Genomic DNA, 27614 nt, shown 5'->3' with positions numbered 1-27614 from the left:
CATGGAATGGACCCTATAAATTTTTGCTACAATACTTTTTTTTTTAAAAAAAATCTTAATCAATGGAGGTATTATGAAATCTCAAAAGTAAGGACATAATCTTTCGATAAAAAGATTGACTTGTCATATAACTATTGTGATGAAAGATATACCAATATAATTGGTATCAAAATCAACTTCATTCTCTACCACATATATGTTGTCATGAAGTACATTCACCTAATTTAGTCAATTCACTAATATGTACAAATGTGAAAACTCATACACAAGAAAAGGGAAAACTATAATTTCATTCTAACAAACATAAAAATATTTAAACCCTACCACCAGCAATTTCATTTTGATGGTCTTCATTGATAATAATATTTTCATTCTCCTCAAGTGATTTTCCCATAGTCTCACGAGTGAAAAAATATGTAGTGATCATTCCCACTACACAAACTCCAGCTAGTAATATTAAAGAGGCTGTCATTCCAATTGCTTCATTATATCCATCTTTTCTATTATGAGAAGCCCATAAAAATCCTATCGACCCAATAATTGCGCCTAATTTTCCAACTGCTCCAGCAATCCCATGACATGTTGTTCTGAATCGAGCTGGAAAAAGTTCTGCGGGTACGATAAAGGTAGTTGTGTTTGGTCCGAAATTCGAGAAGAAGAACGTTAGTCCATATAAACACATGAACCCCACATTGGTGTTATTATTCCAATACGAGTAATATGGAATTCCTATTGCCAATAAGCTAATTGCCATGAAGAAAAATCCAATTATTTGAATTTTGACTCTCCCAATTCGGTCAATGAAGTACATTGTTGCAAAATAGCCAGGAATTGTTGAACAACTTGCAATAATAGCCTGGATTCTTGCAACTTCAAAAGCTTCTTGAAATGCATTCACATTGTGGTTATTACTTAAATATCTTTTGTATATTTGGGATTGAAAGAGATTGCTGCTATAGAAAACAATATCGACAAGGAACCATGAAATTGAACAAGCAAAAAGATCAAGGCCATGACTATGAATGAAAGTTTTGGAGAAAAGAGAATAATTAGAGCGCCGTGAATTTGGTAAGTAAGTAGAAAATTCCTCAGCAATTTGATTCTCTGAAATATCGAGTACTTTTTCCATGTCTTTGGTTGCTTGAGGCACATTTCTTTCGACCAAAGCCGTATACCTATTGTTAAAAATCATATAACACAAAGAGGAGGGAAGAGTGAGATAAATACTAATAATATTATGATGAAATCCACTTTTACATAATAACGTATTTATAGACAACATTTGACATGTTACTAGGGTAATTACCTAATTTGTGCAACGTTATCTGATTGGATGCAAAATTTAAGAAAGTAGAAAAGTCATTTGAAACTTATAATCTGAAACAAGATTTAGATATTTGTCTATCCTTTCTGGAAATCACTAAAAATGAAAGTGTGTCACATACCTGGCGGTCTCGGGCATCATCATGCGCCAATAATAAGTGAGTCCAGCAGGAATAGCACCAATCATAAGTATAATCCTCCAAGCCAAATCAGCACCATGAGGCACATCACTTCCTCCATTAGCACGATCAAAAATTTTACAAACAATCATTGTGACCGTTGAACTAGCAAGGATTCCAAATCCTTGCATTGAAAAAACCCCAGCAATAAATGCACCCCTAGTTTTCCTATTAGCAAATTCAGACATAATTGTAGCTGATAAAGGGTAATCCCCACCAATCCCAATTCCCAATAAAAACCTAAAAAATCCAAGACTTAACAAAACACAAGTCCTAGACGTACATATTGAGTGTCCACATCCAAATGAGCTCAACACCATAATCATTAGAGCAAAGCCGTAGACTTTGCGTCGTCCGATTAGATCACCCAATCGGCCAAAAACTAGCTGACCTATAACGGTTCCTAAAAGTGCCGTCACAATCATAGCAGTTGTAACGGCCTGAGGGACCTGGGATCTGTAGTAGATTCGACCGATGAGTTTCATGATTGGAGGGATACAAAAGAGGTCGTACGCATCGGTGAATAAGCCCATACCGGCTATGATAATCGCTTTGAAATGGTAGTATTGTGTTCTTGCTGAGTCAAGGTCAGTAAGGACTTTGAGTGCCATTTTTTCTTTGGTTTAAGAGGAATCAATATACACAGAATGATTTTCTCGTTTAAGTTAAAATATATGTAGACATTGATGGACTTTGAATTTATTGTTTAATAAGAAAATAGATGATTGAAAGCAATTTCGTGGAAATTGGAAGGGGAAGGAGACAAGGGAAGACTTTGAACTAGAAAAAAATATACTATACAAATTAAATGTGCGGTTTGCTGATGATACTTATTGAAGATGCGAATAATTGTGAATCTTGATTATATCATCGTATTAACAAACTCTATATTACGTCATATTTGACCCAACAACGGAGTCAGGATTTTCAGTAAAAGGTTCAAAATTCGAAGAAGAAGGGAGTTCAATCTATTGTACATAGATAAAAAATAATTTTAATTATATATAAATAACGATAATTTTCGGCGAATGAATTTCGTCACCCCCGGACTTGACCAGCTACTGGGAGAAAATGACCCTATAAACATCTCAATTGATTTAGTACAAGCAACATCATCTGTCATGTTAATAAAGAAAAACAAAATTCCATCAATGATTAAGACTTGATTTAGAGTGGAAAGGTCAAAGTATATATCATACGTGATAAATACTTACTCGTACCGGCCGGTGGGTATATGCTTCGTATATATATAATTGATGTACTTACTTCACACCTAACAATTGTTGTCTCCAACAAATATGGAAACGCAGAAAACTGAGGATCCTGCCCTTGACTATTACTCATATGACACCATGTATGTAACACATTTGATAAGACATTTGTTGCTTTAATAGTAAATAAAATGGACTAATCTTGTATCATTGTTGATAAAAGTATGCCTCTGACATCATTAGCTATCTCAGAATAAATTATTGAAGACGTCACCGAATATTTAATACAATCTAGGAGATGCTTGAGACTTCCAATACTAAATACTAACAATTCCAAAAGGAGATGTAAATCTTGCTGTTGGCAAACAACTACTTTTACATATTGCCTGAATTAATAAGAATGAGGTACTTCTCACTATTACTATTTGACAGCATGGTTGCACAGTGAAAACAGCAGGTTGTCGATCAAATACATGACTATCAGGATGTGATGATGCTTTCTAATTAGCATATAAAAACTCTTTGTTATGATAAAACAAAGCATCTGTAAACTAGAGCTCACTCGAAACATCAACAGCCTTAGATTCATATTGTTAGTTTGGCATTTTAACATTTTATTAAATTGCAATTTTAACAATTGTCCATTGATTGCATCTAATGTCATCTTTATTCTATTTTGCATTAGTGCATATATTACTCAATCCATTATGTTTTTTAAACATAATTATCAGTAAGTGGTGCACTAAATGATAATTTCTTTTAACATAACTATCATTAGTAAGTGGTGCACTAAATGATAAATTTTTTTAACCTAATTATCACTAGTAAGTGGTGCATTAAATGATAATTGTGCACTAAATATTAATGATGACATTTCATTATTTTTTTCATCTTTTGAAAGCTTTCCTCTCTTATAAATAGAGAGGTCTTCTTTGTTTTGAAATGGAAGAAAACATTGAGTGCATTAAGTTTGTTAAAAAGGAGAGTTCTTATTAGTTGAAGGAAGGTGTTCTTTTTTGTGGAGTTTTAAAGTCAACTCTTGTCCAAAGTTTGTTGAGTTACATTTTGTGATAAGGCTATTGTATCCTGGAGGGACAAGTCAAGAGGACTACTATTGGACCGGTGAAAATATTTGCAGTAGTTGGGTTGAATCTCCTTAAAGAGAGCAAGATATCCGCGCCTCAGCCAAGAAGTGAATTTATTTTCTTCATTTTATTTTTCAATTGTAATTTGTAATCTTGTAATTTCACCAACACATATCATATAGCTGAAGTCTTAAAAATCTTGCCTCATACATACCTTTTCATGGTTTTCCCATACTCAGGCAAATAATGGACTCACATTAAGCTGATGATAAGACATAGAAGACATAGACCATAATAAAGATGGAAAAGATGTCAACACTCCAAGTTTTTGTTCCACAAAAGTACACACTTGGTTCAAAATCAAGTAAACATTGGCAAAATCTCCAATGAAACATATAATGCAAAATCCCTTGTTGTACAGGTATGGCTACCTAGAAGTTGAGAAGTTGTTCCTGATGCTGTGCTATATTCATTACAAAAGTTGTGAAACAAATAAATTCCCATGTGTCTTGGGGGAATGTGGACGAACTACAATTCAAGATCTATGAAAGAGCCATAGTACCAATTCTCAGGAAAACCTTCAGCTGAAACCAAAGGTATCTGATATTTCATTACAATGGCTTCCAAAACGCCATCTGTGCTAAACTGTGGGGAACATAATCTAGGATCAACAGGTCCTGGCAAATTGAACGATATGGTAAAAGGCCCAGGGGACGGAAGCTGCTGAAGTTTCATCTCATAACCCTCGAGAGAGTTTTTCAAAGCCTCACTCTCTGTAATCACACCTTCTATCTGTACTCTCCCATCTCTCTGTATGTCAAATTTGATAGTACCTGTACAGAATACACATCAATTGATTGTTAAATTCCAGTCCTTAAAAGTTTTGCTTACCTGCATTTAAGTATACTACTTTACAAAAACCTAATGTTACAATCATTTTACCACTGCATAGCAAGGTGCAGGGGATTCACCTAACCAACCCCAATTACTCATGTAGCTAAATTGATTGATTGATAGCAAGTGCTTGTAATACATTCTTATATTCCAATTTCTAGGAATGACTCATCATATTATGATCTCATGTGTACATGTTAAAGCTCAACTCTAATTTCAGGTTCACGATGAGATTATTAAGTATATGTATGCATCAAATAATCAGTGTTGCACCCATTAACCATACCCACTCTAGAAAATAGACAATAGTAACAATTAAAATAGCCTATAGAGAAATTCATTTAAAAGTAGTTACATTTATGCCTTACACCAGGAAGCGCAACACGAAAAAGGTATGCATTTTCACTGTTGCCTATCTCAATCAAACATGTTTTAGCAGTTCCAGTCACAGTGACATCAGGTTTGGCATCAGACTTTGCACTTTCATCTGAATTCATGTTTTACAGCTGCACCCCTGCAGGTTATAAGATAATGACTTTAGCTTCAGGTGGCTCTGCAGATATTTCTAAATTCCTGCTTACACTTGTGTCAAGCAAGATAGCTTAATTAGACACACAACTTAGCCTCGGGGATTAGTGCATTTGTAGGATTGAATTCGAAGATAAAGATCAAAGGAAGAAATAGCATAGACTAACCCTTCCCACCATCACTCATTTGATTATGATTAGGACAGCCAAAGATCTGTCTTTAGCATCACATCACTTTCTATGTAAAAAGGTTTCCGAATGAACATGAGATTCAAATGAACTTGCCTAATCAGTTAAAAACATCACACGTTGAAGAAAAACAAGATATCTCATTAAAATCCCAAAAGGAAAAAGCTATTAGCTGTTCGATAGAATGATTTGCATACAAAAAACGAAAGAGATAAAACTTGCCTCACTAAAATTGAACGCCGCTCTACTCCAGCTTCAGTCTAATGAAAGTGAAATTTTATATGTTATATGAATTATGGCTACTACGGCTGAGCTCGAGGACTCAATCAATTTGACCCAAATATTATATTGTTTTAATTTATTTGACTTCAATTATTTAATTTCAATTTTTCACACCAACTATCTGAAATGAACAAAATTATCTTTTGGTCCAAAAATACCCTTATTGTTACTAAATGGGTCAAAATGCGAATAAATATATAATTTCTTTTCTTTTAAACATATCGAGTTCCTAATAAAAATATTACTTTTTAAAAAAACCTTTTTTTTGTTTTGTTTCTTTTAAAATCACTTTTACTAATAAAAATGTAGGAAAATATTTTTTTCTTCTTAATCTCATTTTATCAATTAAAATAGAATATCACACCTTTTTAACGAATAATATATGTCATATATATAAGACCATCATTAATTTTTATTTAGATAATGATAAAAATAATTATAATAAAATAGGAAATATGTTTTTATATTTTTTTCCGAACTGGTGTAGGATAAACATTTACTAATAAAAAAATATTATTAGGAAAAGAATGTGTTCAAAAAGAAAATATATAATATATTTATATGGCAAAAGCGCATTTTTGATCAATTAAATAACAATAAGGACATTTTTGAATCAAAGTATTGACGGCAAGAGTATTTTTGGACCAAACTATAAACGGAAGGCATTTTTATTCATTTTACATAGTTTAAGGGCATTTTTGACCCTTTTCTTTTTTAAATTTTTTTTTGTGTCAAATCAATATAAGCCAATTGAAACAGAGAGAATATGTCGTTCGTAAGAATTTTCTTATTTTTGGGTGATCTTTAATTTTTGTTCTCAGTACTTTAAGTAATAAAAAGTGGTCGAAAATACATATGACATAAAAAAAGACAATAACATATTTGCAAGATAAAAAAATTATATTATCGTATCATAATATAACACAAGTTATGATTTACAAGGCAAAATAAGTTATGTCAGGCATACATTCAGTTTATAATCCACAAATTATGCCTTACAATTCATAACTCAGTTCATACTAAACATATGTAGATAGAATAATAAGTTCAGTTTCAAATATGCCTTAATAAGTTCATAACCCACAAAACTTAACTTACTACTGACAAAATTTATCTCGGTGTAAATTCAGTTTCAGAATCTATAAAGTTATATCTGAAGTTTTCTACCAAACTTTTATTGAAAATGCCGAAATGCAAAAATTCTCTAAATTTATTCCTTGCGAAATTAAGTCATAGTCAAGAATATTTTGATCCAATTTTTTTCATTAAATGAGAAACATTAGCATAAATTAAGGACCCTCGAATTAGGGGGAAAAAAGTAAGACCACCCTAAAATAGGGGCAATTCGTGCAAAACTTGTATTGATTATGCAAATTACACATAATAACTTGTCTTGACCAAGTAAAATCTGAACACTCTTTATTTTTGAAGCATGTTGACAATTTCTGAAAATTATTATGTCCATTTAATTGAGAAAAAATGAATTTATTGAAGAAGAAAGGATGGAACGCCAACATCTGACCCTTAATTCATGGTATTAGTTACTGTCTTATTGATATAGCTATTGAACTTACAAAGCGAAATGTAAAGGTAAAACAATACGAATGATGATAGTCTGAGAGGTAAGAAATAGATTGTAGTTGACTACAAATTGATGGAGACTAATAGACAAGTTAGAACGAAATTTATATGAGATTTGTATCTATCTTTTTTAGCATCCAAAATAAACGTCTATTTTTTCCTTAATAATCATCAAAAAATGATTTAACCTTTTGTTCCAACAGTTGTCTATGAATACTATATTAATTTTGAAAAATTCGAGCTACGAGAAAAATGGAAGATTAGGGGATAACAACTTACAAAGAGAAGAACCTTAACGACTTATAGTTTCAAGTTTCAACCTTTTCATGTTATTCATTTTACTGGGAGTGCCAGTTTCCTTTTCATTTATTTTTTTCCAACAGCCTCCTCAGAATAAATCAAGAAGCAATTTTTTCTTCAGAAAATTAGGTTCTCAAATCATCGTAAGTGGATTATTTCTTCCACCATTTGATGTCACCAAGAGTTCATTTATGAAACTGTTTGCACCAATGGATACGGTTCTGTAGTAAAATCAGAAAGCAGGCGCAGTCGAGACGGAGAGCAACAACTTAGCGGGCATCAACCAATCCCGTTTTCTAAGTGTTAGACAGACAAGTCTCACATACAAGAATAATACCAGGATAACAGTTTGTTGTATGATAATATCATGGTTACTAGACGTCGAAAATAGAACTATGCAAGGATATTAGCAAGGCCAATACTGAGAGAGTAAATTCAGAAGCATCTCCACCTAATAGTTACCTATATATTTCACTCTCAAATAGACATCACGAGGTAGCATTACAAAACTAAATACAGGAACATGGTTGTTAAGAGTAATACTTTTCTCTATAAAGGACTAACTTGTATCATTGTTGACAAACGTCTGCCTCTGACATCATTAGCTATCTCAGAATAAATTATTGAAGACATCAATCACCAAATATTTAATACAATCTAGGAGATGCTTGAGACTCCAACACAATACTAACAATTCCAAAAGGAGATGTAAATCTTGCTGTTGGCAAACACCTACTTTTACATATTGCCTGAGTTATAAGAATGGGGTACTTCTCACTATTACTATTTGACAGCATGGGTGCACAGTGAAAACAGCAGGTTGTCGATCAAATACTTGACTATCAGGATGTGATGATGCCTTTCTAATTTGCATATAAACTCTTTGTTATGAGAAAACAAAGCATTCTGTAAACTAGAGCTCATTGAAACATCAACAGCCTTAGATTTACCTTTTCATGGTTTTCCCAGTACTCAGGCAAATAATGCACTCACATTAAGCTGATGATAAGACTTAGAAAACATAGACCATAATAAAGATGGAATAGATCTCAATACTCCAAGTTTTTGTTCCATAAAAGTACACACTTGGTTCAAAATCAAGTCAACATTGCCAAAATCTCCAAGGAAACATATAATGCAAAATCCCTTCTTGTACAGGTATGGCTACCTAGAAGTTGAGAAGTTGTTCCTGATGGTGTGCTATATTCATTACAAAAGTTGTGAACCAAACAAATTCCCTTGTGTCTTAGGGGAATGTGGACGAACTAGAACTCAAGGAGCTGGGAAAGAGCCATTGTACCAATTCTCAGGCAAACCTTCAGCTGAAACCAAAGGTATCTGATATTTCATTACAATGGCTTCCAAAATGCCATCTGATCTAAAATGGGGGGAACATAATCTGGGATCAACAGGTCCTGGCAAATTGAACGATATGGTAAAGGGCCCAGGGGACGGAAGCTGCTGAACTTTCATCTCATAACCCTTGGGTGAGTTTTTCAAAGCCTCACTCTCTGTAATCGCACCTTCGATCCGGACTCTCCCATCTTTCTGTATGTCAAATTTGATATTACCTGTGCAGTATACACATCAATTGATTGTTAAATTCCAGTCTTAAAAGTTTTGCTTACCTGCATTTAAGTATACTAGTTAAGTGTAAATGATTTGCATGTATGTACGTTATGTTTAAGATAAAAATTGTACTTAAAAGTAAAACAAGATAACTCACCATCACACTACTAATTAAAGAGCAAGATCGATACTACTTGCTTATTTCTATTTTGTATTATATCTCCACAAGTGGCATTGCATGTGCATGACGCCGTGCCAAATTAACAAAAGAAACCATCCATATCATAAAAAGAAGTATAATAAAATGTTCAAGCAATCTAACCTAAAGTGATAAGTTTGGTCCAGAAGGAAGGATATAGGTCAAACCCACTTAGAACACAGAATGCTTCCCATGAAAGGTTAATATTGTCACGACAAGTAATAGTAAACCTAAAATAGTATTAATTACTAAAACTTAAACCTAATTCACCCCACCCAATCCCTCTACAGCAATTTTGGTAGAATGTCCTAAACCTAATTAATAAAGAGAAGACAACTAAAGTAAGTAATACTAATTCGTATAATTAGTCAAAGCACAACTCTGAGGGTCGTAAGGTAATTTCAGGTTCACAATGAGATTCTTAAGTATGTGTATGCATAAAATAATCAGTGTTGCACCCATTAACTATACCCACTCTAGAAAATAGACAATAAAAACAATTAAGAAAATAGCCTATAGAGAAATTCTTTTATAAGTACTTACATTTATGCCTTACACCAGGAAGCGCAACACGAAAAAGGTATGCATTTTCACTACTGCCTATGTCAACCAAACCAAGTGGTGGTCCGATTAAACATGTCTTAGCAGTCCCAGTCAGAGTGACATCAGGTTTGGCATGAGACATTGCACTTTCATCTGAATTCATGTTTTGCAGCCGTACCAACCAAGTTGTCTCCCTGCAGGTTATAAGATAACGACTTTAGCTTCAAGGGGAAAACTGTAAGGTGGCTCTGCAGATATTTCTAAATTCCTGCTTATGCATGTGTCGAGCAAGATAGCTTCCTGCAAGCTATAAGACAAAGAACTTAGCCTCAGGGATTAGTGCATAGAGAATTTGCCAGCTGGTGCATTTACTTATGTATTGAAGATCTCGCTCACTTTTTAGGATTGAATTCAAAGTTAAGATCTGAAGAGCATGACTTTGACAACAAAAAGAAATAGCATAGGCTAACCCTTCCCACCACCACCCCGTTTACCCTAAGTAAAAATTTATGTCAAATTGAAGTTCGAATGCACATAAAGTATGTATTTATTTTATTTTATTTTGAGAAGGCAACAACTTGTATTCTATTCCAAAAAAATCAGAACCTGCCACAACATCTTACAGGTTCCTAATTACAATTGTGGAGAGTAACAGGAAGATCTTCAATTCTATAGCAAAATTTACAAGGAACCTAAAACATCTGTAACTGATTACAGATCTTCCATGTACTCCTGTTTACACCAAAAATGAAACAAAACTAAGCAGTTCATCTTAATCTTCTGGATGGAATTACTCGTCTTGGAAGCAATCTGAGATTTCTTTCTTTCCATATAGACCAACAAATGCAAGCCGGAATGATTTTGCATCTCTCTTTATGCCCAGTAATGCTTGCATAACTGCTCCATATCCTCAAAGTCTGGGTAACTCTCCTAGGCATAACCCAGTTCATGCCCTTCAGATTGATGAAAACATTCCGCAAAATGTTGGTTATCCTACAGTGAAGGAAGAGATGGGTGACAGAACCCTACTTCCTCACAACCTAGGACTCAGTTGAATATTTTTCTTCAAAAGGTTTTCCTGCTTAGCAAGAAGCCAAGTAAAACAAGACTCTATATAGGGGATATTTTAGTTTTCCATATCAGTTTCCATGGACACCCATTCCTCTGACTTTTACGAGGATTAAACGTCTTGTAGGCTCTTTTAACACTGAAATTGTCTTGATTGTGATCCTGCCATCCCAAATTATCTTGTGCATCAGTAGTTCCTTTGAACTGCCCCAAGACCTTGTAAAACTCCACCAACCTCTGGATCTCCCAGTCATTCAGAGATCTTCTAAAACTCAGATTCCACCCTTGGTTTGACCATATCTCTGTCGCAGTCCCCTTTGCTGCTGGTTGAGAGTGAAAATATCCAGGAACAAAGCTTTTAAAGATCCTTGTTCTAGCCATCTATCTTCCCAAAAAGAGGTCTTCCTACCATTACCCAATTTAATACTGCAGTTCCTCTGAGCTTTGGCCAATGGTTTCTGATGGCTCTCCAAAGATTTGATCCATAAGTGCTAGTGACCATTTTAGTTATCCAATGATCCTCCATTTCATATTTGGCCTGTATTACATCTTTCCACAATGCTTGTTCACTGGAGGCAAATCTCCACAGCCACTTCATCATAAGGCACTGGTTCTGTATTTTTAAATTCCTTACCCCCATCCCCCTGCCTGTTTACTCTCAATCAGACTAGATGGTATCCTTGGTTTCACTGTTTCCTTCCCACAGGAAGTTTCTTCTCAAATGTATCTAGTCTATCAATGATACCATCAGGAATAGGGAAAAGAGACATCATATAGGTACGCATAGAGTCCAAAACACTGTTGATGAGTTTTAATCTTCCTCCTAAAGAAAGGTACTGGCTCTTCCAATTCACCAACCTTTTTTTACATTTTTCAATCACCCCATTCCAGATGCCTATGGATTTGCTTTTGGCTCCCAAAGGCATCCCCAAGTATGTAGTTGGTAGGTCTCTTGTCCTTCCACCCAAAATCCTAGCCAGAGAGGGTAAATCATGGACTTTCATTTACTGGATACAAGAAACTCTTGTATCAATTGATGTGAAGCCCTGAGATAGCTTCAAAAAGAACAAAGATTACCCTTAAAATCTTGCGTTGGTTCCTGTTTGCATCACAGAAGACAAGAGTGTCATCTGCATATTGTAAGCGAGTAATCTCCAAATTAGCCTCACTCTACTGGATGCCCTAAAACCTCTCAGCCACAACTTTTCTTGAGCAATTTTCAGGAGATAATGAGCCTTCTTGTCTTAAACCTCTTTGTGAAGAGAAGAAACCTGTAGGGGAGCCATTTATTAGAATTGAGAATTTCACAGTGCTGATGCAAAACTTCATCCATCTTAAACATTTACCTCCTAAACCCCTATTAGAAAGAGTTTCCAGAAGAAACTTCCAATTAAGGTGGCCATAACCTTTTTGAATGTCCAGCTTACATAGGATGCCTGGGACGCTGCTTCTAGTTCTAGTGTCAACACACTCGTTTTCCATAAGAGTGGCATCCATTATCTGTCTCCCTTTTATGAAGGCCAACTGTTGGGGATCCACTAGTTTATGCATAACCATTTTGATTCTCTCAGTGAATAATTTGGAGATGATCTTGTACAGACTACCAATTAGGATAATAGTTCTGAAGTCAATGAGCTCCTTAGCACCCATTTTTTTGGAATTAAAGCAACATAGGTAGAGTTGAAGCTTTTCTTAAATATACATCTCTCATGAAAGTACTTGACTGTAGCAATCACATCTTTACCAATAACCTCCCAGCAGCTGGTATAGAAGGCCATGGTAAATCCATCAGGACCAGGAGCTTTGTCTCTACCACAAAGCTTTAGACTGTACCATATCTCGTGGTCCTCAAACTCCTTCTGAAGCATGAAATTATCTTCAGCATTAATTTTGTGATCCATCTTGCACCCACCTGAGGGTCTCCAAGTTTCTGTTTCAGAATATAAGTTCTGATAGAAGACTACAATTTCCTTCTTTATGTCTTCTGGATTTCTGACTACTTCACCACCCATATTTAGCTCATCAATATTATTGTATCTTCTATGCGAGTTGGCAGTTTTGTGGAAGAACTTGGTGTTGTTGTCACCCTGTTTCAGCCAATTAAGCCTTGATCTCTGTCTCCATGCTATCTCCTCATATTTAGCTATATTTTCGAACTTTAACATGAGTTTAGCTTTTGAGTGGATCTCCTCTTCACCAAGAACTCTTTGATCCTGGACTTCCTCTAATTCAACAAGTTGACTAACTATGTTCTGTTTCTGCAATGCCAAGTTTCCTTGGGCTGATTTGCTCCACTCCCTCAACTTGTCTTCAAGTGCTTTCAACTTGAAGGCTAGGATGAAATCTAGCCTACCTTCACAGTCAAAGGACATCTACCATTCCTTGACTCTATCCAAGAAACCCTCAGTCAGCAACCACCAATTTTTGAATTTAAAATATGATCTCACAGGATCCCAGTTCCCACAATGTAATAGAATTTGTGAGTGATAAGAGGTAACCTTTTGCAGGATTGATTGCTTGATATTCCTTAAGCCTTCATTCCACTCATCAGACACTAGGGTCAGGTTCACGGAGATGGTAATAACATTCTGAAGGAGGTAACAATTGAAAACAAAGAGGTTTTGTTCACGATGCAACTCTGGGCAGAAGCTTCACCGAAGATATCTTTCGGAAAAAAAGGTCGAACACATGTATTACGCAACAGATTTTGGATGGAAACCCTCTGGGTAAAAGGAGGTCTGATCCTGATAAAGCATAGTTGGGAAAAAGCATGTCAAAGACACGTGATGAACCACGTGGGTCGACTAGGGTAACTAGGTACCACCCAACAAATGTAATAAAGAGATCTAACCTAGCCCAACTATCAGGGGAAATAAATTTGGGCCCGATAGCTCGTTTGAGCCAAAGTTACAAAGGGAATTCTGAAACCCATATAAGTTTAAATGAGAAACTACGGGAGGAACATGTGAGAGATGTTAATGGGCTTTCAGCCATTAAAACTCTCGCCTTTCAATTTCTGGAAGCAATCAAAATATGGGAGAATTCCTCCGAAAAATTAATGAAGGAGAAATGGAGGGAGAGAAAGTAGCAGATGAAAATACACACATGCAAACCAATAGCCCAAAACAGAGCAATGAGGCAAACAACATCCACGGACATTCAAAGGAAAGGAACACGTCCAAAGATTTAAATCAGACAGAACTCCAGTTGCAACAAGTTCTTGATGCTGAACCGGTGGCTATGCAAAACCTGTCAGAGGAAGATTTGGTTGAAACTGAGGCACCAAGTTGGGTCAATTCACGCATATTGGAGCTGAGCAACACGTATGGGGTAGCATTCGAAGGATTTGAGAAAGAGACCCTTGCTCTTCTCATCAGAATTGATGAAAGGAAAACAAAAATAAACAGCAAGAAGCAGGGGAAGGCTATTAGCACCCCTAAAAGCAGGGGAATAGGCAAGAAAGAACTGAAAAACCTTCAATCTAGTCTCAATAAAGAGATCGAAGGTGCTAGAAGCAGGGGAGGGTTCTAAGCCTGACTTTTAAATGAATATTAAGCTGATCACATGGAATGTGAGGGCACAACAACACCAATAAGAAGTTGGTTAACACTTATTTGTAGAAATGGAAAGTGAATGGGGTTTGTTCACAGGAAACGAAGGTGAACAAGGGAATTGAGGGGATTGCCTATCAGCTCTGGTCTTGCAGATGGATGAGGCTTGGATACATTGAAGCAGATGGAAGTGAGGGGGGAATACTTATTATGTGGGATAGTAGAGTATGGACTGGCACCAAGGTGGAGGAAGGTACCTAATTCAATCACTTACAAGTTTGAATTAACTCAAAATGCTTTTTCCTGGTACTTCACTAGAGTTTATGCTCCACACACTAGGAATGAGAAGTTAGAGTGTTGGGAAGAAATGGCTGCAATGAAGGAACTATGTAGAGGACCTTGGGTCACAGGTGGAGATTTCAACACTGTGAGACATATGGTGGAAAGAAGGGGGTGCAACAGAGTTACAAACATCATGAATGATTTTTCATGATGGATAGATGAACTAGTGTTGCATGACCCTTGCCTGTCAGGAGGGAAGTTCACTTGGTTCAGGGGGGTAACCATCAAAGTGTTGCTAGGTTGGTAAGGTTCCTATACTCTATGAATTGGGAGGAAAACTTCAAAAGCATCAAGCAAAGCATCCTCCCAAGAGTAGGGTTAGACCATAATCCTATCATGCCGGACAGTGGTAATTGGGAGCATGGAAAATCATATTTCAAATTTGAAAATTGGTGGCTCAAGGTTGATGGCTTTAATGATATGGTGCAGGGGTGGTGGAACAGTTTTGAGGTAGAAACGTGCCCAGATTATAAGTTGAGCAGCAAACTAAAGATGCTAAAACAAAAGTTAAAAGATTGGAGAAAGAAGAACTTCTCTGAAGTAGCCCACAGGAAAAATTGTTTGTTAGAAGAACTAGCTGAGCTAGACAGAACTCAAAATGACAGAGCACTTAATGACGAGGAAATGGTAATAAGAGCAACAATTCTTGTAGAACTGGAAGTGTTGACCAATCAAGAAGAAGCAAGCTGGAGACAAAAGTCCAGAGCACTATGGTTGAAACAAGGGGATAAGAACACTAGGTTCTTCCAGAGATTAGCAACTGCCCACAGGAGATGCAACACAATTGATAAACTGGTGGTACAAGGGGAGGAGATACAAGAACCAACAGAAGTTAAAGGAGCCATGATAGACTTCTATGCCAAGCTCTATTCAGAAACTGAGGCATGGAGGCCCTCTTTTGATTTTGTAGGGTGCCCAATAAATGATTACAAAGACCATTTACAAAAGAGGAAGTGCTGCTGATCATCAAAAAATGTGAGGGGGACAAAGCACCTGGCCCTGATGGTATTACTATGGATTTCTTTAAGAAATGTTGGGATATATTGAAAGAGGACCTGATGTTGACTACAAAATTTTCATCAGAGGAGTGTGTTTGAGAAATCATTTAATGCTACATTCATAGCTTTAATTCCCAAGAAACCTTGCGCAGTTGAGCTAAAAGATTTCAGACCTATCAGTTTAATAGGAGGAGTCTATAAAATCATATCCAAGTTATTGACGGAGAGAATGAAGACAGATTGAAAAAGCACAATCAGGGAGAGAGGAGGAACTGGAGATCACACATTTATTTTATGCTGATGATGCTCTTATATTCTGTGAGGTAGAGGAGACACAAATTAGACATTTGAGAGCTATACTCACCATATTTAAGGGCATTTCAGGCCTCCATGTCAACTGCCTGAAGAGTCATCTCTTCCCTATCAATAATGTTGACAATATGCTTGGGCTAGCAGAAGCATTGGGTTGCCAAGTAGATGCACTACCAACAAAATACCTGGGGACTACCTTTGGAGCCAAGAACAAAGAACTGAAAATGTGGAATGTGGTGTTGGAGAGATGTGAGAGGAAACTAGCCAGATGGAAAAGCCAGTACCTGCCTCTAGGAGGCGGCGGGGTAACACTCATCAAATCAGTGTTGGATGGTCTGTCTACCTACATGATGAGCTTATTTCCAATCCCCAAGAACATTGAGAAGAAAATTAATAGGCTAAGGAGAACTTTTCTATGGAAGGGTAACAAGGAAAAGGGAGGCTATAACCTGGTAAAGTGGGATACACTCACACTCAACAGAATCCAAGGAGGCTTAGGTCTGAAAAAACTGAGTCTCCAGAACAGTTGTCTACTTCAAAAATGGTTATAGAGGTTCTATACTGAAGACAGAGCCTTATGGAGAAGATTTATTGCAGGCAAATATGGCTTATTTAATCAGTGGACAACTAAAGAGGTTATGGGCAGTGTTATCAAAAGCAAAAGGCACAAAAAAGCTCTAAGGTCCGTTGGGGCTTTAAGAGCAAAGCACAGATGAAGTGCGGGCTTTAATATAAAAAGGCACGGGGGGGGGGGGGGATACAAATATATATGTTTAGACCAAGACTAATAATTTATAAGCATGAATGACAAATGTATAAACAAAGAAACTGAAAAACAATTACGATAAAGTGAAATATCAATTATTTAGTGGTGTCGTCTCTTCAGAAGAGGTTCATTGGCAAGGAAAGTATGCCTTAGAACCTTGATCACGACACTGAAACGCACATTAAGCTAGGCGAAGCGCTCAACACGTTTTGAGCCTCGCTTTAGGGCTTAAGCGCGCTTTAAGAGCGTCTTTGATGACACTAGTTATGAGCACTTATGGATGCAGTGTTTGGAAGACCACTAGAAGATTATCGCCAGATCTCAGAAACAACATGTGCATCAATGTGGGGGATGGTCTGAAGATAGAGTTCTGGAATGAAATACGGATATGGGAGGACAGTTTGAGAAACCTAACCCTCATTTGTATACACCGAGTTAGCAGAGCAATGCCACTTTCACAGACGTCTGAAGTTAACAAGGTTGGAATCTAATTTTTAGAAGAGCCTTAAATGATTGGGAAATAGAGGAAGTTGCCAAGTTATTAGAGATCCTCAATGATTTCCCAGGTTCATCCCTGAGTTCTGACAAACCAGTATGGAAAATACACAACAAAGGGGTCTAAACAGTGAAATCATGCTATTGGAAGATGAACCAAAATATATCACTGACTAAGAGATGGCCATGGAAACTAATTTGGAAGGTGTAATGTCCATTGAAAGTCTCATGTGTTGTTTGGCTACAGATCAGGAAATCATGCCTTACTCATGAGGCTCTACAAAAAAGAGGCACGCAGATCTGTTCGAGATGCTTTATGTGTGAGCAGGAAGCTGAGGTAAACAGTCATCTGTTCTTTCACTGTCAAACAGCTGCAAGGTTGTGGAATACATTTTTGTGCATTATGGGGATTAGCTGGGTGATGCCAAAGACTACTGTGGAGCTCCTGAACAGCTGGCCAGGAGTTGGAAGAAGAGGCAAGAAGGAAGAATGGTGGAAGTTCATCCCAGCATATGGTGGTCCATATGGAAGGAAACGAATGCTAGGTGTTTTGAAGGACAGAAAATCAACTTCCTGAGAATTAAACAAACTGTATTAGAGCTTGTTTGGATGGACTTATTTTAAGCAGCTTATAAGTCAAAAATTGCTTATAAGTTAAAAAAAATAAGTTGGTGTAGCCTAACTTATTTTTTTTTGACTTATAAGCTGTTTTCAACTTATAAGTTGCTTAAAATAGGTCCATCCAAACAAACTCAATTATTTATTGAGGCTTATTTTAATCACAAAATGACTTTAAGTTGCACAGTCAAACACTCAAAAAAAACTGAAAACAGCTTATAAGCAGCTTATAAGTCAATCCAAACGGGCTCTTAGTCTTCTATTTTTTTGGTGTAAACAAGATTTGGTGGGGGAGGTGGTAGATTTAGTTGATTTCTTAGGAAACTTGTAATCTAATTACCATCATGGGGTTGTGCCCATCCCACTATAGGATGCAAGTTTTCAATTCATCATCTCTTGGATGATGAATCTTGTGTGAATACAAAGTTACCCTTACTTCAAAAAACGCTTCTTTGAGAGCGTAACTGATCTTGGGCACATTTAGGAGCCCATGTGCCATGTTTGCCCATATTTGGTAGGCGTTTTGAGAAGATGTTGGAGCTAAGTTGTGTGTTTTGAATGAAATACCAATCAAGTGTGCACTAAGCTACGTGTCCAAGTACATGTAGGAGTTTGGAAAAGCACAAGAAATGAAAGAGAAATGCGCTTTGCAGGAGCTATAGTGGCGCCCAGCGCCAGGAGCAAAACTTTAGACACACATTCTGAGCGCTATAGCAGCTCCAAAGACTTTTTATTTGTTTATTGTTCTGGGTCCGACAATAATTGAATGAGGGCATTTAAATAGATTTTTAGGGCTTGTGAGAGGCAGCAACCGCGTTTTGGAGGAGAAAAAGAAGGAAGAGCAAGAAGTTCACAAGCATTTTAGATTCCTTTTCTTCTTCTTTTTCTTGTTCTCATTAATTTGTATGAAGCTAAGCACTTGTTTCTATCATTTGAATATGAGTAGCTAAGCACCCAAAATCTGGGGCTATAGCTATGAAGTCATGGTTTAATATTATTTGAGCTTGGTTGATGATGGGTTATTGATTTTAATTATTCTTGCATTCTTGAGGTTATGATTTTAATGTTTGGCCAGCATTAGAATATATATGTTGTCTACCTTGGATTCGGAAGAGGACAAGTAGATAGATCAAAAAATGAAAGGAAAGTGTTTATACTAGAATAACCTAGGATGATTCGTATATAGGATGCTCGTGACACATACCTATATACCACGTTTGGTCATGATAAAGGATGATAGTTTAAATGCGTCTTTCTTGTTTCATGCCTATCCTTTCTCAACGATGTAGTTATGTTGACGATAAAGATAGGCAATTATAGGTCGAACCGTCGGAAGACCATGATTGGATTAATAATCCTTTTTGATCAATAATTAAATAACCCATCGGAGACTGAGATCGAAGAATAGTAAGCTTGACTTCACGTTATGCTATAGCCCTGGAATTTCTCGTAATCTGATTAATATACGTAACTATTGCATTGCTTTTATTCATAGAAAATTTTCTTACATCCAAAATTATTAGCAAATTATCTCAAATCCATCACACAATTGCAATTAGTGTAGTTCGTTGAAAAGAAATAATTCGCCTCATTAAAGTCCCTGTGGGTTCAACATCTGGCTTGAAAAAACCGTTTTACTACTTGAGAGACTACGTACAATTGAGTGTGCAATTGTAGCCACAACATAAACCAGCCATTCCATCGCCTTCTGGCTAATGTTCATCCTGGTCATCATGTTACGACCTCTTTCTACCCCATCATACCATGTATCTCCCTAGAAACCACCCGGGTAATGTCGTATGACTTGAAGCCTACCGCGAAAAAGATAATGTCCTCTCCCATGACAGCTCTGGGAGGAGAGGAGATAGTGATAAAGAAAGAAAGAAAGAAAGGTTGTTTCAAGCAGTGGAAGATCGTCGGAATAGCTGATTTGGGAGATTTTAGTGGAGAGAGAAAACTCAGAGAATGAAAAAGGGATTCCAATGGCCTACGCAGAGTTGGAAGAGAGAGAGTGTCGGAAAAGCAAATTTTGGTAACCTATAGAAGAGAATGGAGTCCCACGAGTCGAGGTGTGAGCCGCGTGGCGTCGGGATTTGAGAGGGTGTGGAGGCGTGTGAGAGCGCATGGAGGGTTTTCTGGGTAGGTATTTTTCGGGTAAGGTTGCAATAGGTTGGAGGAGCTATGGTAGGAGCCAATTGGAGGAGGAGGAGAATGGGAGAGGCTTATGGTGATCAGAAGGACCACCGATTTTAGGGTAGAAGATGATGTTTAAAAAAATACTTCTAAAGATTTTAAAAGACAGATAAAAGGTGGTTAAATATGCTTCGAATCCAAAATTAGTTGGGCCTAGTTGTTTGAATTATATGTATCTATTCCACTCTATTATGGTATGTTTCACTCCACTGCTAAATATTTTGCCTTTATGGAAAATTAGCACAAGTAAGATTCGAGGTTCCCTAGATTTCACACTTACCCTTACACACAAATTTCTAACCAAAATAAATACTCCTAACGTACATTGCATGAAATTTAACAAAGCCTGCTACAAAAAAATTGCAGGGCTCGGTCCTTCTTACCTCGTCAATCTACAATTGTTTTACATGCATCAACTCCTGAACAGAAAACAGCAGTGAAACAAGCTCCAGGGTCCTTTACATATAACTTCAATCCGTAAGTCCAGGTTTACATATAAATAAGCCTAAAGGATGCTACAAATCTAATATGTTAGTTGATTTATTTACTCCAAAAAAAGTTCCCTCTTTGAGGAAACATCCACTAGCTTACATGCTCCAAACTAAAGAGACCACCTACAGCTGACCATCATAATCACAAAGAGTTAGCCATAGTAGGCAGGAACTGGATATTTCACATTTAGCTTAGTTTAAAGGCATCTGCTCCCATCCTTAAAGGCAACAGATTTCTCCCCAAAGTCATGACAATACAAACATGCCACACAAAGACAGGAAACTTACTGTGCTGACCATTTGCCATTCAAACACACTGCACCCAAACAATTAAATCATAAGGAAACCTGGGTTATTTTTTCCCCATTTCCTCATTTGATTATGATTAGGACAGCCAAAGATCAGAAAACAATTGAACAGTCATGAAAGATAGGATTTTTAATACACTTATATCAGTCTTTAACATGAAAAGGGCATCATCCCATCACTTTCTATGTAAAAGGTAAAGAATGGTCTTTTTCCGAAAAAGCTCCAGCATGAACACTGATTCAAATGAACTTGCCTAATCAGTAGCAAGCACACCACAAAGTAAAAGAACCAAACCGCACAAACATTTTGAACCAAAAACATCACGCAAATCAATAAACCCATTGAAGAAAACTAGATATCTCGGTAAAATCCCAAAAGAAAAAAAGCTATAGCTGTTCAATACAAAAAAACGGAAGATATAAAACTCGCCTCACTGAATCGCTTTACTGCCCTTGAAATTGAACGCCGCTCTACTTCAGCTTCAGTAAAGTAGACTTTCTAATAAAAGTGAGATTTTATATATTATGAAATATGGTTACTATGGCTGGGCTCGGGGAGTGAATCAATTTGGCCCAAATATAATATTGTTTTAATTTATTTGATTTAATTTCCTTTTTAGTCTATTTTAAAAATGATGATTTTTTTTCTTTTTAGTAATTATTTAATTTTAATTTTTCACACCACAAGATTAAAAAGATTCTTTTCTTTTCTTAAAATTTGTGTCAAATCAATATCAGCCAAACAAATTGAAACGAAGAGAGTGTGTCGTTCATAGAAATTTTCTTATTTTTGGGTGGACTTTAATTTTTGTTGTCAATACTTTAAGTAATAAAAAGTGATTGATAATATCTAACATAAAAAAAAATATATAAAAAATTGCAAGACAAAGAATCATATTATTGTATCATAATATAACAGAAGTGATGACTTACAAGGCAAAATAAGTTATGCCGGCATAAGTGTTTAGTTTATACAACTCACAAGTTATGCCTTACAAGTCATAATTAGTAATAACTTAGTTTCTACAGAACTTATGCCGATAAAGTCATAAGTTCAGTTTCAGAACGTTATGCTTCAATAAGTTCATAACCCACATCAACTTAGTTTCGAGTTCCGACAAAATTTATGTCGGTAAAGACATAAATTCAGTTTCAAAACCCATAAAGTTATATCTTAAATTTTCTATCGAACTTTTATGGACATGCCGAAATGCAAAAATTCTCTAAACTTATTCCTTGCGAAATTAAGTCATAGTCAAAAATATTTTGGTCCATAATTTTTCATTAAATGAGCAACATTAGCATAAATTAAGGACCATCGAATTAAGGAGAAAAAAAGTAAAGACCACCCCAAAATAGGGCAATTCATGTAAAAACTTGTATTGATTATGCAAATTACACATAATAACTTGTCTTGAACCAAGTAAAATCTAATTACTCTTTATTTTTTAAGCATGCTGACAATTTCTGAAAATTAATATGTTCGTTTAATTGAGATAAAATGAATTTATGGTAGAAAAAAGGGTAGAACGCCAACACCCGACCATTGATCCATTATAGTAGTTATTGTGTTATTGATATAGCTAATGAACTTATCGAGCGAACTGTAAAGGTAAAAAAACATATTAATACGAATGATGATAGTCTGAGGGGTAAGGAATAGATTGTAGTTGAGTATAAATTGATGAGGACTACTACACAAGGTACTTCGGAAACAACCTTTCTACCTCCTTGAGGTAGTGATAAGGTTTGCATATACTCTACCTTTCCCATACCTCACTAAGTGAGATTCTACTGGATATATTGTTATTGTACTAGACAAGGTAGAACGAAATTTATATAATACTTATGTCTACTCTTTTTAGTGTCCAAAACAAACGTCCATTTTTTCCTTAGTAATCATCAAAGAATGATCTAACCTTTTGTTCCAACAGTCGTCTATAATATTTGGTGGTTTTGCTGATTTTCTTACTCTCTGTGTAGTATTAAATATTACATGATAGAGTGTTAATGCTAAATTTCAGTTCATAACCCACAAGTTATGTCTTACAAATCATAATTTAGTTCCTACCAAACTTATATCAATAGAGGATAAGTTCAGTTTTAGAAGTTATGCCTTAACAAATTTATAACCACAAGACTTAACTTAATTTCTATCAAACTTATGCCGATAAAGACATAAATTCAATTGTTTTAAAACTCATGAAGTTATCTCTTAAGTAATCTACGGAACTTTGCCAAATACGCCGGAATGCAAAAATTCTCCAAACTTATTCCTTGAGAAATTAAGTCATACTCAAAAATAGTTTGTCCCATAATTTTTCTTTAAATGAACAACATTAACATAAATTAAAGACCATCGAATTAAGTGGGGAAAAGTAATGACCACCCCGAAAGAAAGCAATTTATGCAAAAATGGGAATTATTCCGCAAATTAGACATAATAACTTGTCTTGAACTAAGTAAAATTTGATTACTCTTTTATTAAATTTGATTACTCTTTTATTTCTGAAGCATGTTGACAATTTCTGGAAAAAAAATATGTCCATTTAATTGAGATGAATGGAATTTATAGGAGAAGAAAGGGTGGAACACCAACATGCGAATTTTGATTCATTGTATTAATTACTGTCTTACTGAAAAGGTCAAAAAAGACCAATATGAAGATTGTCTGAGGAGTAAGGAATAAATTGTAGTTGAGTACAATTGATGGGACTAATTAGGGGCAGATCTACATGGAGGGTTAGGGAGTTCACCTGAACCCCCTTCGTCAAAAAATTACACTGAATATATAAGATTAAACTCTGTTTTTACACGTATATATATATCAAAATGACCCCCCCCCCAACACAACCAAATAGCTTAGCTCAGTGGCTAAGGGGGTTCAAGAATCGCCCCAACATCTTGGGTTTGATTCCACGCAACAACTCTTCCTCCCTTTTTTTCCTTTGGAAAATCCTATAGCGAAGCTTATATGGGCTCAACATTTAGGCTCAAAATTCCTAATCCAATGAAAAACTTTATTATTTTTGGACTTAATGTGGAGCTTTATTTATTTTTTTTTCCTTTTTTTTCCTTTTTATGTCATTTCTTCTTTCAAATTTTCATTTGTTCAAATTTATTACGCACATTATTTTCATTTTTGTATTTTATTCTTTTTATTTCTATTGCTCACTTTATTGTTACGCAACTCTCTTTTTATATACTAATTCAAAGAAGCTCTTTAAGAATAGATGAATTGTTCTTAAACATGAAATTGAGATAGAAAAAAATAATTTAAAACTAAATTTAATTGAACGAAGAAATTTAAAAGGCATGAATATTCATGATATTTCTTTCTTATTTTTTTCCCATAGAGATGTAAACTAAAATTATTTGATTTATTAATCATTTTTTTCTTTTTTTTACAAATGGCAAACCTTATAAATTAAATAAATGAACTAAAAATTGGCGATACAATTTATTTATCTTTTTAATATGCATTATAATATAGTAACTCAATCCCTACACATTTTTAAAGAATCTTAAAAAATAAAGTAGAACACTGCAAAATAAAGGGAAAAAATCACAATATTTTTAAGAAGACTCAATGGAGCAAGGTAAAAGTAGGAAGAAACGTCAAAAGCGCTATGACAAAATAAGTTAAATTTAGTAGGTTAATGTTAATTTTTTTCTTTATGGTCCGTTTTGCTTCATTTTTTTGACTTACTTCTTTATATGTTAAACTCCGTTCACAAAAATCATGTCTCCACCACTGAAACTAATAAACAAAGTAGAATGAAATTTATATAAGATTTGTGTCTACCTTTTTTAGCCTCCAAAACAAACCTCAATTTTTTCCTTAGCAATCATCAAAGAATGACTTAACCTTTTGTTCGTCTCTAATATTTGGTGGTTTTGTTGATTTTCTCACTCTCTATGTAGTATTAAATATTACGTAATAAAATGTTAATGCTTAGTTTCATAGTAATATTCTAGACTTCGTATGTATTTGTCACAAAAGAAAAGATTTTAATAACCAAATGTCATCTCAAACTCGCTTGCACATAAAATTGACTATGATCATTTGAACAATTAAGATTATGGTATCATCCGTGATTAAGTAGCAAAAACTACTGAATATATATTTACATCAGAACTGAATTCTTCCTAGTTGCTCTTTTAACAATTAGAGAATTGAAATAAGAGGTTGCGCTAAAACATGTTTGATCCTGATTCATGGTCATTTCAATACATTTTAAGGGGAAACGTGAGAGGAATGAGTCAATTGGATGTTCAGAACTCTTGCGTTCCAATCAAGACATATCAATTTGAAAGATATACATATAAAAAGACATATCAATTTGAAAGATATACATATAAAAAGAGTGTATATTATTAAAAAGCTGGTTAATATGTAGTTATATTGTCTTTTCGGATTTTCTTTTGTAGCATTTATGTTTTACTTGTTTGGTTTAAATAATCACACCTAGTTTAGACCCATTTAATTAGTTTCATTAATCATATTAAATATAATACTAGTATCTTTTTCTTTTCTGTTTTAATTTTTTTGTGCTCTTTCAATTGTATCCACATATCACAGATGCCTAGGAAGCAGCTTCAAAAGACTATCCATCTGAACAATCAAGATTTAGACTATGATTAAGTTGCTAAAACTTTGAAATATGTATTTACATTAAAAGTGAATTCGACACAATTAGAAAATAGAGATAAGAGGCTGTGTTAAAACATGTTTGATCCCGATTTGTCAAATCAATATGTATTTTATAAGGAGAATCGTGTATGGACCAAATCAATATGCTCTAAGAAGAAGTATTATCTTTTATCAAACTTTCACACAATTCTTTCCATTGTCGTCTAATCCCTCAACATGATCAAGATATGTATTGCATGGCGAAGGGATCTTGCTTATAGAAAGAAAATAGTCTGGTAAATTAAAAATGTGCAGCAGGCTTTTCGCTCCTAGTCATTTCATGATTGAAGAAAACGAAATCTAGCTGTGCAAGTAGAAGCAATATGACCAAAAGACTCATACAAGAATTCCTTTGCATGGTCCAAAGTAAAGTTTAGTACTAAGTTACAGTAAATAAAATGCTGCAGAAACTCGCTGAATAAAGGACAATGTTGCAGTATCAGGTGGTCTCAGCCGAATTTATGCAAGAAAGGAAGATACAAACAAGAGTTTCAGTAACATAATAACTAGGGATTTTCCAGAATAGGAAGTTGGTTTTAATTATGATTACAAGCTAACCATGTCCAATTAATCAGACGAGTCGGACTGGTCACCATGTCCAATCCAACGCTTAAGCACAGATCCTTCCAAAACACCATTTGAGTTTAAGTTGACCCTTGCAAAATTGGGATCAGCAGGTCCTGGCAAAGTGAAACTGATGGTGAAGTGACCTTGGGGAAATATCCGTCGAGTTCTTCTGTTGCATATAATTGGCTCCACACTGCTTGTTATTTCACCAGACCTTACTATCCCTTCTATCTCAACATCCCCATAAGGATGAATATCATATGACAAATTGCCTGCAATACAATTGTTCACTTGGTCATTTCTCTTCAAATATATTTTCAGCATTATATCAGTTTTCAAATGCATAAAAATTCTCCGAGTATGGTTCAGTATAGATTTTTGGATAATACAACCTTTGTACTATTTGTAGTTGATAGAGAATAAGCCCTTGAAGTGGATAAGCCGATTGTAGGGAAGGCTAGACTTAGTAAGTCATAACTCCCTAGAAAGATTTCCTATCTAGGGAATCTGAACCAACTCTCTATTTCTTAGAAGTTTTGATTCTTGTCCATGAAAGAGGAGCAGTCTGGTCCCAAACGAGCCATTCATTCAACAGTGCTACAACTTGAGTACACATCCGTTGAATAGAAGGAGGGTTTTTTCAATAGTTTTATAGGCAAGCACATCAGATTTTCCCAAAAAGCAAAACTGTCAGAGACAATTTCATCTTGTAACTTCTTTCTAGCTGTCTTTTCTGGTTTAAGTCCAACAATTACTGAACTAGGCTTAGAAACTGATGGATAGAGACTACTAAGAGTAAATTTTTCAATGCGTTATATAGAGAAGAAAATGAACTTACTCAGGCTTCTGGCGACAGCCGGTAGGACAACCTTAAACTTGTAAGCAACTTCAGTAACAGTGATAGTCACTGGATCATTAGGAACTCCCGCTCTCCCCTCTCGGGCTGCTCCAGTTTGTACCACATCATCTGCTTTGTATGTATATTCGATACACATATTCAAGTATTCAGTGTTTTCTTGGAAAATTCCTTCCTGCAGATCCTAAAACTCAAGTGTATTAAGACTTGAACACTATCAATTGTTTGAATACTAGGAAGTAGGAAGAAACTCAAAAGGTAACTTCATATATGTATGATGTCGTTAGAATCGAAAGATTGGCTCATGAAACTACAAGCCACAACATCTTAGGAATGCTATGAGTTAACATGCCAGTCAGAAGAACAGGGATTTAGCACAGAATTTTAAGTAGAGAAGTAAAAGCTATTTTTGTATACTCAGAATTTCATACCTTGCTCTGCAGAAATCTAGTAGATTTTATAGATCCACGATCA

The 27614-nt window shown here is 35.4% G+C and overlaps 4 protein-coding genes across 4 annotated transcripts; all 4 read right to left on the bottom strand.

Annotated features, from left to right (window-relative positions):
* Positions 1 to 122: 122 nt before the first annotated feature.
* Positions 123 to 2132, bottom strand: LOC129904492 (probable inorganic phosphate transporter 1-9). The gene is made up of 2 exons (XM_055980060.1): positions 1446 to 2132; positions 123 to 1175 (listed from the first exon to the last, which is right to left on the bottom strand). Exons 1-2 carry the CDS (start codon positions 2111 to 2113, stop codon positions 314 to 316), a joined length of 1530 nt encoding a protein of 509 aa, XP_055836035.1. The 5' UTR covers positions 2114 to 2132; the 3' UTR covers positions 123 to 313.
* A 1712-nt stretch (positions 2133 to 3844) lies between these two features.
* LOC129904493 (increased DNA methylation 3-like) lies at positions 3845 to 5400 on the bottom strand. The gene is made up of 2 exons (XM_055980061.1): positions 5048 to 5400; positions 3845 to 4631 (listed from the first exon to the last, which is right to left on the bottom strand). The coding sequence occupies exons 1-2, from the start codon at positions 5187 to 5189 to the stop codon at positions 4327 to 4329; spliced, it is 447 nt and encodes a 148-aa protein (XP_055836036.1). The 5' UTR covers positions 5190 to 5400; the 3' UTR covers positions 3845 to 4326.
* Positions 5401 to 8593: 3193 nt separating this feature from the next.
* Positions 8594 to 20713, bottom strand: LOC129902722 (increased DNA methylation 3-like). The gene is made up of 3 exons (XM_055978098.1): positions 20609 to 20713; positions 9883 to 10076; positions 8594 to 9142 (listed from the first exon to the last, which is right to left on the bottom strand). The coding sequence occupies exons 2-3, from the start codon at positions 10043 to 10045 to the stop codon at positions 8844 to 8846; spliced, it is 462 nt and encodes a 153-aa protein (XP_055834073.1). The 5' UTR covers positions 10046 to 10076; positions 20609 to 20713; the 3' UTR covers positions 8594 to 8843.
* A 5411-nt stretch (positions 20714 to 26124) lies between these two features.
* On the bottom strand, positions 26125 to 27357 carry LOC129904406 (alpha-crystallin domain-containing protein 22.3-like). The gene is made up of 2 exons (XM_055979968.1): positions 27123 to 27357; positions 26125 to 26556 (listed from the first exon to the last, which is right to left on the bottom strand). Exons 1-2 carry the CDS (start codon positions 27277 to 27279, stop codon positions 26285 to 26287), a joined length of 429 nt encoding a protein of 142 aa, XP_055835943.1. The 5' UTR covers positions 27280 to 27357; the 3' UTR covers positions 26125 to 26284.
* Between the last annotated feature and the right edge of the window lie 257 nt (positions 27358 to 27614).

Source organism: Solanum dulcamara, chromosome 9, assembly GCF_947179165.1.
Source record: "Solanum dulcamara chromosome 9, daSolDulc1.2, whole genome shotgun sequence".
Taxonomy (NCBI): domain Eukaryota; kingdom Viridiplantae; phylum Streptophyta; class Magnoliopsida; order Solanales; family Solanaceae; genus Solanum; species Solanum dulcamara.
Note: the sequence above shows the minus strand (reverse complement) of the source record. Positions and strands in the feature narration are given on the sequence as shown.

Coding starts and splice junctions, on each gene's coding strand:
- LOC129904492 (XM_055980060.1), bottom strand. CDS start 2,113: ATGGCACTCAAAGTCCTTACTGACCTTGACTCAGCAAGAACACAATAC. Junction 1,176..1,445: donor ATGATGCCCGAGACCGCCAG/GTATGTGACACA, acceptor TTTTAACAATAG/GTATACGGCTTTGGTCGAAA.
- LOC129904493 (XM_055980061.1), bottom strand. CDS start 5,189: ATGAATTCAGATGAAAGTGCAAAGTCTGATGCCAAACCTGATGTCACT. Junction 4,632..5,047: donor TCCTGGTGTAAGGCATAAAT/GTAACTACTTTT, acceptor TATTCTGTACAG/GTACTATCAAATTTGACATA.
- LOC129902722 (XM_055978098.1), bottom strand. CDS start 10,045: ATGAATTCAGATGAAAGTGCAATGTCTCATGCCAAACCTGATGTCACT. Junction 9,143..9,882: donor TCCTGGTGTAAGGCATAAAT/GTAAGTACTTAT, acceptor TATACTGCACAG/GTAATATCAAATTTGACATA.
- LOC129904406 (XM_055979968.1), bottom strand. CDS start 27,279: ATGTGTATCGAATATACATACAAAGCAGATGATGTGGTACAAACTGGA. Junction 26,557..27,122: donor GGCTGTCGCCAGAAGCCTGA/GTAAGTTCATTT, acceptor ATTGTATTGCAG/GCAATTTGTCATATGATATT.